Source organism: Poecilia latipinna, unplaced genomic scaffold, assembly GCF_001443285.1.
Source record: "Poecilia latipinna isolate Pla-1442-1.1 unplaced genomic scaffold, P_latipinna-1.0 Scaffold2013, whole genome shotgun sequence".
Classification (NCBI taxonomy): domain Eukaryota; kingdom Metazoa; phylum Chordata; class Actinopteri; order Cyprinodontiformes; family Poeciliidae; genus Poecilia; species Poecilia latipinna.
The window spans coordinates 1-9,111 of record NW_015114629.1 but is presented as its reverse complement, the minus strand read 5'-3'; the positions used below and the strand labels follow the sequence as shown (position 1 = coordinate 9,111).

The window sequence follows — 9,111 nt, the reverse complement described above, 5'->3', positions numbered from 1 at the left end:
CGCACACACACACAAACACACACATGTATTTTCACTGTTTGTTTTTCTACACATTTTGCTTCTACTTAAGGCTAAAATGTTGTCAAACGCCTGCCCAGTAATTAACAGTTGATGTGAACTAATTTAAATGATCTAAAACAACAACAAAAAAACGGAACCAAATCTTGACAAAATCTTTAATTTTTTTTTCTTATAAAAAGAACGTTCCTGTTTTATCTGAGTAGTGGAGATAGTGGAAGTCTATAGCATTAAAGTCTTCAGTCCTTGCAGTTTAGTCTGTGTTCCTCCGTGTCTCTTCTTTCTGGAGACTGCTGGTCAGCAGTTTGTTTTCTCTCTGTCTTTATGGCAGCTTTTCTACAGAATTAAAAACATCTAAGCAACATAATGAAGCCAAAATGAAGCCCCAACTTCTCTTACTAGAATAACCCTCGAATGAGCTTTATAAAATGTGATAAATTAGATATTTAGACATTTTACACTCTGTCCCTCCCCTGTCATTTCTTTCCAATGGGAGCAATGATTGCCTTACATGTGGCTTTGTTCATTTCCAAAAAGCATAATGTGAAAGCAAACGCAGAAAATAAAGTCTGCTTTTTGGTCTTGACAAAATGAGCAGACCAAAGGACTTTCCTGGTGTGAACACACCTTTTGCTCATCTTTGGTTCTTATAATGGACCTTATTTCTGCACTCAGTGATTAGTCATGTGGGAACATGAAGAGACCAAGATGACTGGTATGCTGCAGCCTTTAGAGTTCCTTTCGCTTGAACTAAAGGGCCAAACACAACTCCTGAAAGTCTGTCACAGGACAAATGACCATGCAGTGTTAGGGTTAGGGCAAACTGACTGGAGCTAACAGTCATGTTTTTGGACTGTGGGAGGAAGTACTAGAGAGAAGCCACATATCTCAGGGGAGAACATGGACCTGCATTTGGATAGACTTCAGATTGGAATTTGAACCCAGCAATGTTGGTAGAGAAGAAAATGTTGTGGCCCATGAATCTGACAAGACTTATATGAACATTTCAAAACAATAAACTCTGTTACTTTTCAGTAAGACACATGAAAGCCATTTGAGACAATTGCTAGTCCTCCCAGGAGAGGAGAGAACATCCTAGAAAATTCACTGAACCAGAAAACACTCAGAGATTAAAAAAAAAGCTCCATCTTAAACTTTGCATGCCTCATTTAGTATGTTAGATGTTAAACTTAATGTTTCATGCTTACTGTTAGGCGTGGTGGTGGATGACTACAACCGTCATAGTTGGCTCCGAGCAGTTGCTGTGGTGGAGCTATGGTGCCAGTGATAGGCTCTTGTTACATCTTTCCCATAGAAAGATGTAACAACACTCAGAAAAATATATAAATAAAATATTTAGTTACATGTTTGAGTTGGGGTTTTTTTCATACTGCGAAACAAGAAAATTATTTGCATGGAAAATCCACGTTGCCAGACAAAAAGCAAATTCCCAAGTTCATGGATTGCCATAATCAATGCAAGCAGTCATTCAGCAGCTCAGATGAAGGCATGCTGTCATGCAAACGAGGACAAAAGCAAACATCGGGTTATGATGTGATACATGATACAGCAGAAAACATTGGATAGTTTTATTTAAATTTGGTTCATAGGCATAAGCCAGCCTATTAATAGTATTTAAGTATTTAAGCCTGGCTAGTGAGGTCCTCGACCGCAGTTACAGAGAATATTTTTAATTTTGATGAGTATTTTTGGGAAAGGCCACCTTTCCCAAATTTTCTTGATGTATTTGATTAAATCGTAAACATTCTTCTTTTTTTTTTATCTCCCAGTTCAATCGGTGCATCACCTCCCAGCTGATCAAGTGGTTCAGCAACTTTAGAGAGTTCTACTATATCCAGATGGAGAAGTTTGCCCGTCAGGCCATCAATGAGGGCATAACCGTGGCTGAAGACCTGACGGTGAGCCGGGACGCAGAACTCTTCAGGGCTCTCAACATGCACTACAACAAGGCCAACGACTTTGAGGTAAGACTCGATGTCAGGCGCTTTGGTTTGGTCAGGAGAACTGATGGACAACCCAAAAAGCCAGGCTAACAATCTTTTCCTCTATGGATAGTTCTAGTTAGCAGGAGTTTAGTAAGTTGCACCTCAACCACATGATAAATAGTAAGTGGCCTGTACTTGTATAGCACTTTATCTAGACTAGAGGATTCTAAAGCGTTTCAGTCATTTACCCATTCACACATATACTCACACACTGATGGTCTGTCAGATTGCTGCCATGCACTGGCACGACCAGGCCTTCTGTCCACCATACAAGGGCAAGGCAGCTAAGTTTCTTCCCCAAGGACACAATTACAGGACAAACTCCCACCATCATCATTCCCGTTACCATGACATCCAGCATAATTCTGACTGGATTTTTGAACGCTCTTCTTGGAGAATGTTTGAGTTCCAATAAACTGGTTGGTTTCCTAAGACAGACCCAGCTTTTAGGGAAGGTCTAAAGCAGGGGTGGGCAACTCCAGGCCTCGAGGGCTGGTCTCCTGCAACTTTTAGATGTATCTCTACTTCAACACAACTGAGTCAAAAAATGAGGTAGTTAGTAGGACTCAGGAGAACTTCACTGCACTTAGGAGGTGATTCAGCTGTTGGATTCAAGTGTGTTGGACCAGGGTGACATCTTAGAGTTGCAGGACACTGGCCCTCCAGGACCAGGATTGCCCACCCCTGGCCTAAAGGCTTTGAAAAAGGTTGTGGTCTAATATTACCTCAAAACCTGGTATTGTATTCTTAGATCTGAAATCTTCACCTTTTCCCTTTCAGTCAATCGTCTTGTTCATGAGATCAAGTCCCTTGATCTTAGCCATGTCTGTTTTCTTGGCCAGCACTATGGGCATCTAGTGCTCCAGCAGTTTTCAGATCAATGAAGGCTTGGTTCTTGGATTCTTCATGAACATCCTCACCCATTTTATTTCACCTAAGGGCCACAGACTTCTACTTATACTCAAATGGCACAACTACTGTTAGATTACATCTGGAGTACCCTCCTCTTGTCCTGACCCCTCCACAAATTGTAGGGCTGTGGTTAAAAGTCACATCCTTGACAAGAAGCTAACCAATTTAAATTGACTCAACTAAGAAAGATTAAATATGCAATGAAGTTTGTGGTACAATTGACGGTAACGCTTTATTTGACGGGTTGTGAATAAGACTGTCATGACACTGTCATAAACATGACATAACACCTGTCATGAACATGAGTAAGTCTTCATGAATATTTATGACTATTGTCATAAAGGGTCATTCGGTAAATAATGACATTTTTAATACAAAGTTGACATTATTCAAAATGTTTTCATTATGACAACTTGACATTAACCAAAAAATCACAATCTGACATAAATTTGTTATAAAAGTATTACTGATTAAACTTTAACTTTAATAACATAAAGCTACATAATTTTTTAGTTTAATCAGTAATACTTTTATAACTAATTTATGTCAGATCATGATTTCCTGGCTAATGACAAATTGTCATAACAAAGACATTTTGAGTAATGTCAACTTTGTATTTAAAAGTGTCATGATTTACCAAATGACACTTTATGACAACAGTCATAAATATTCATGAAGACTTCCTCATGTTCATGACAGGTGTTATGTCATGTTTATGACAGTGTCATGACAGTCTTACTCACAACCAGTCAAATGAAGTGTTACCCAATTGACCCATCCTGGACATGTATGGTCCAGTAAACCATAAAAGACCTGTAATTAATGACATCCATGTCCATTTATAGTTAAGAAATGTATAGACATGTTAGAAATGTATTTTCTCAAGTAGTTTCTTTAAATGTATTTAAGCACATTTTGTTCAAAACTACCCACCACCAAGTCAACTGTTCCCCTTGCGATTCTGCTGAGGTGTGGATGTTGTAATAACGTGTGTGCATGTGTGTGTATGTGTGTGTGCGCGTGTTCGATGAGGCGAAAGAGGACGCCCGCTCTAGGCATGAGTGTCCTTGTCAAAGCGATTTGCAGAAATCACATCCCCTCCCCACTTCTTTCCAGCCAATATTGGTGTAAGGAGACCTGAGGGCCCTTAAACTACGCAACGTAACATCAGCAGCATTTAGACGTCCATTAGCGCACACCTTCCCGCTGACACATAAACTTGTCTTTTTTGCTCAGCGAGATGGGTGTTGAAGCTCAAATGCAACAAAGACAAATTGCAGACAAATTAGACACACGCACGCACATCGGAGCATCCTATGTATGAGAAGATAAATAGAAACGCTTTGCATGCTAAGAGTCAGGTAGCATTTCACAGGTGTGTATAGAAAGGCATGACCAGGAAACAGACACACACATGCAAATTGCTTTCTGTTTGTTTTGACTGGTCAGCACAAAGGTTATTTTTAGGGTTTAAAGGGAATAAGTTCAAACAGAGATCATACTTTATGGTTAAAGAGTCCTCTTTGGAGATAATCAGTTAATAAATAGCTCTTTTCCCATTTCAGATTGTTTCTGAACTATTCGTGCTTTGCTAGAGCAGCGGTGCAACACGTCGATCGCGGAAGGTTTTGAGTCGATTTCGGCATTAGGTGACAAACTGAACGCCGCCGGGGCGCTGAGGCCAGCCGGTCCTCCTTTGACTCCTTACCAAAACGTTCGTAACTTTATGAAAGAACAACAGCAACAACCACAAAAAATAAATAAAAAAAGTGTTAAAATGAATGACCCAACAAAAATAATAACCTCAGTAATTATTGTTTCTACAAGGTGTTGCGCAATTCTGTGCGTTCCGGTTACCAAAATAGCAGAGCAGGAGTTTAAAATTAACTAATCAACCACCGCTGTGTTCAGGGGAGCGCTTATTAATAATCGCAAAAATAAATATCAAGCCTGAAAACCTAATATCTTAACGAACTAAATGTTTTCAAGTAACATGTGCTCGGCTTGCGGAGCGCAGGCGGTTGCCGCGGCAACGGGTGTGCTTAAATGACAAAGACAGAGAGAGAGTAAAAAGGTGCGAGTGGTTTTGAGTTGATCACCTGTTCGGGCTATTTTACCTTTGTTTACCTTTTCTGTGGCGCATCACAACTGCTGTAGTTTCCTGAATGTTCAATAAATGACAAACTTGGACTAATTATCTCGTTCGTCTGTGAGTAAACGTCATTCACAACAAACATCAAACACGGTAAATATGTTTCACTAAGTATTTAACAAACAAAAGGCTTCTACCGTGATAATTATGTGAAATTAAATGAATTGTCTAATTAAAAAAAGTTTTATTACTCTCTGGCATCTTGCTTTGAGCTCAGAGTCTGAGCTCTATCAAACTTTTTTTTTGCCTCTTATTTAGTGGAAATATTGATGTTGATGAGATTTTCTCCAAAATGAAAACCTTTATAGCTCCACTGTTGAAAATGAGGCTTAAACGTTCACAAATGACATTGAAATAAAATCCAGTCCAACGTCTGGTTTGAGGTGATTCTTGAGGAACCTGTTGGAGGAAAAACATCCCAACTTCAGAAGATGTGCTTTTAACTTAACAGAGCTCTGTGGTTCCTCCTATCAGTATGAGAGTCAGGGTGAGGAGGCGCCATGTTAGGAAGACGAAGTGGAAGCTGCAGGATCTTCAGAACAAACAGGTCATGATGCTAGGCCTACTGATTATCCCTCTGTCTGGACACAGGATCAATATAACCAGTTTAAAAGCTAAAATGAATGGTTATATGCCAGACATGGAAAACTGGGATGCACTCCATGCCATGATGTTCAGAATTTAGGTCTCATGGCATCTCATGGCATGGGCATCTCAACCCCAGTGGGTTGAGGGAAATACAGCTCCATTTTGTATCAATTCAATAGCTAGTTCCCCCAAGAATTTAAAACTATTTTCACCCCTGATGGTAATTAAAGACTGACTGAAACGTAGAAAAATCAATACAAATCCTTGCAGCTAACAGCCTAATTTGCAGAGCTACAACATGTAATTGTAATCAGTGGATGCTGATGAGGACATCAGGAAAAGGTTGTGCTCGTCCCATAAACTAAAGGTACATTTACTTTGCCTTCCTCGACATTGTTGCCTTCACCTCCCGTATTCCTCCCATCCGTTCACCTTTAGGGAACATTACTGGCTAGGGACCGTCTTCCCCTCTCCCCCCTCCCCCCCTCTCTCTCTCTCTCTCTCTCTCTCTGTCTCTCTCTCTCTCTCTGTCAAACTCAGAGGCATGAAACTGGAACCTCAGCCGATTCAGCAAGTCTTCCGATGTACACACACACATAAGTCTTCTCCTTTTGCCAAATTTAGCATCGTCTAACTTCCACCTTGGTTTGTCCCCCATCATGACTCCCTCTCCCCCTTCTTTTCTCCATCCTCCCGCTGAATGTGCCCTCTAATAAGCACAATTACCTCCTTTAGTTAAGTTTTGTTTTGTTTTTTTTCTTCTCTCGTCAAGGATCTTAAATTGACTCAAGAGTTTTCTTCAAGTCACATTTTTGAGTCGCCACTGATGTTCATTCTAATAGCTAATAAAGTCAAATATAAACTGTAGCTTTTTCAGATGTACAGTAGACTCCTGCCTATCCGTGGTTCAGTTTTTCTTAATTCATCTAATTGCAAATTGTTTTGAAACTTGGAGTTTCAGTAACTCCAAGTTACTGAAAACTTGTCTATTCACAGATTTTTTTTTCTTAGAGCGATGTCAAGAAAATGCAGTTTGGGAAGCTGAAATACCTAGAAGCAACACTACTTGAAAACCAGCCAATCCTTGTGCACCATTAATTTCTTTTGGCATTGATTGGATTTGTCATCAAAAATGGAGCTAAGAAATACCATGGATGTTAGCCTCTACAATGCTAAGGTTTCCAAAGGTATATTTGCTTTTTGAACCATTAAAATAGGTTGTTATAGGATAGTTTTAGAGGGGAGCTACATGTTTAGCTCTTCAGGCTTTACTTCAGCAACTTTACTCCAGATTCTTCATCCAATCCCATCGGTTGAGTCCGGTCACCCTGTGAAGGAAGCTAATTTTCAGCTGGTCGTATCTGCAGTCTTATTCTCTGCATCTTAGACTGTCCAGCAGTCTAACATGCTATCTGCATCTTGTGGCCATAACTGGTCTGAATGTCGACTGTCAGTGAAATTCTATCGCCTGCTCCATTGAGAGCCAGACACCAATATCAGAAAATTCTAAGAAGCTTTTTTGAAAAAGATTTGGGATGTGTTAAAATGACTAGTCAAATCTGATTGAGATCTAAGGTAAGACCTGAAAGATGATGCTCACATCATTTGTCACAAAGACAAATTTTGAATTTCTTAATTTTGAACTTCTCTTCCATTGAACAATAATTAGTCTGTCACATAAAACTGTTAAAACATAGTTTGTAATTGATTTCTTTGGCAAGGTGCCACATGTTCCCATTTGCAGATTTCTGGTGCTCTTAGTTTTGGTATTTGATGTTTAACATTGATCAGAAATGCACTTTGGAAGATTCCAGTCTTCAATTCAGAGGATTTCTTAGCAGTTGTCCATGTTAGTCAGATAAAACTCTTCCTTTTGGAATTGACAATTGCAAAAACTGATTTGAAAACCGAGTCTGTCATGAAGCATTCTGGTTTCAGAGAAAGTACACTTCAGTGGGCACACTTGGACAGCGTTTTGAATTCTTAATTCAGCCGGAGTCTGTGTGCTTTCCAAAGTTGGCGTAAACAGGCCTGAATAATTATAGCAGGTTCATTAATTACCGCCTCTTCAGCCACATTCTTTCTACTCTTCTTTTTTATTTACCTGTCTTTCCATCTTTCTTTCCTTGCTGCTCCTCCTCTTCACTATTCTCTGCTAATTGCTGCTCTTCCCACTAAATTAATGAGGAAAAGTGGGAATTATCTCATCTTGCCAGGACAATCAGGGAAAGGTGTTGGTCTCTCGTGCCAAGAGGAAAAGAAATGTTTCCTCTTTTGATTTTCTGTTTGGTTTTTCCTCCGAGCAGATTGCCTAGCGATGCACGTTCGACTCGGAGGGGTTAGGAATGCCAGATTCCCATATGCCGTAAACACGGAGCGCAACAATCCAGGCCGCGGTATTCCGCTATGTGTGCCGGGTCAGCAGGGACAATGAGACATTTTTATGAAGCCTTCTAGAGGACGTTCTCATCTTTCCAGTTCAAGGATCCTCGCTGGCTCTGTCAGCACCAAATGACAGCACAGCTGCGCCTCACACACACAAACACACACACGCATTCGTCGGATACACAGCGCCGGTTGTGTTCATCTGAAAGCGCAGATATCCTCTCCCTCGAAGGCCGGGTGTGGTTGCAACCAAAATCTGCCCTTTGACTTTGAGGTTTACACACCCACATACACACACCTGGAGGCCACAGAGTGGTCACACACTCACATTTCAGAGCTATCTGCTTTCATAAGCTTTGCTCTTTATGAAAGGTTGAACTTCTCATGTCTTTCTCCACTGATTTAGAGTCTTTGTAATCCTTTTGCGCTCCTTATTCATCCAGTCACTCATCTTCTTCCCACTTCCTCTTCATGGAAGCTCCCTGAAAAGAAGGCTAAACTCCACCCAAAGGAATTGAGTCTGAAGGTGGGAGTTTTTATCAAATAAACCGATACACTCAGCGATGAAACAGTGGGACCACACTGTTTAGTCTGTTCCATGCATTTGCTCTTAAGTTTGTCCTTTTTTTCCCTCTGCGTCTGCTGTCCTTTCAGTCATAACCTACCCAGAAGGGACGGCTGTAAAAGTGTGTGCACTTGAAGCAACGAATCAGCCCTTTAAAAGAAGGTGAACCTCAAAGTCTATAAAGATCTGTCCTGCTTTGTTTCCGTCTGCAACCTTTGTCTTCATTTCTGATCCCCACGCTCCTCCTAATTTATGCTTTCATCAATCAATTTTTAACATAATCTTTCCATTCTTTGAACTGAATTGTGTGAAAGGAAGCAGCTTCAGTTAAAAAATCAAAGCAAAACGTTTAGGATTTAAACTTTGTGCCAGAAAATAACTGCAGGTCAAAATATGTGATGTACAATGGGAAAACCAGTAACAAGTCGCCAAAGCAGAAACTGAGAAAAAAAAGATATAAACCACACATTTCTGAGAAAAAAATA

At 40.2% G+C, this 9,111-nt stretch overlaps 1 protein-coding gene across 1 annotated transcript in view; it reads left to right on the top strand.

The window, feature by feature from the left end:
• Window positions 1-2,463, top strand: part of LOC106935745 (prospero homeobox protein 1-like) — a 24,310-nt gene extending 21,847 nt beyond the window's left edge. The window contains exon 6 of the mRNA XM_015016383.1: window positions 1,809-2,463. Within this exon, the coding sequence (XP_014871869.1) occupies window positions 1,809-2,072 (264 nt within the window). The 3' untranslated portion in view covers window positions 2,073-2,463. The remainder of the gene's footprint in view (window positions 1-1,808) is intronic.
• The last annotated feature ends 6,648 nt before the right edge of the window (window positions 2,464-9,111 follow it).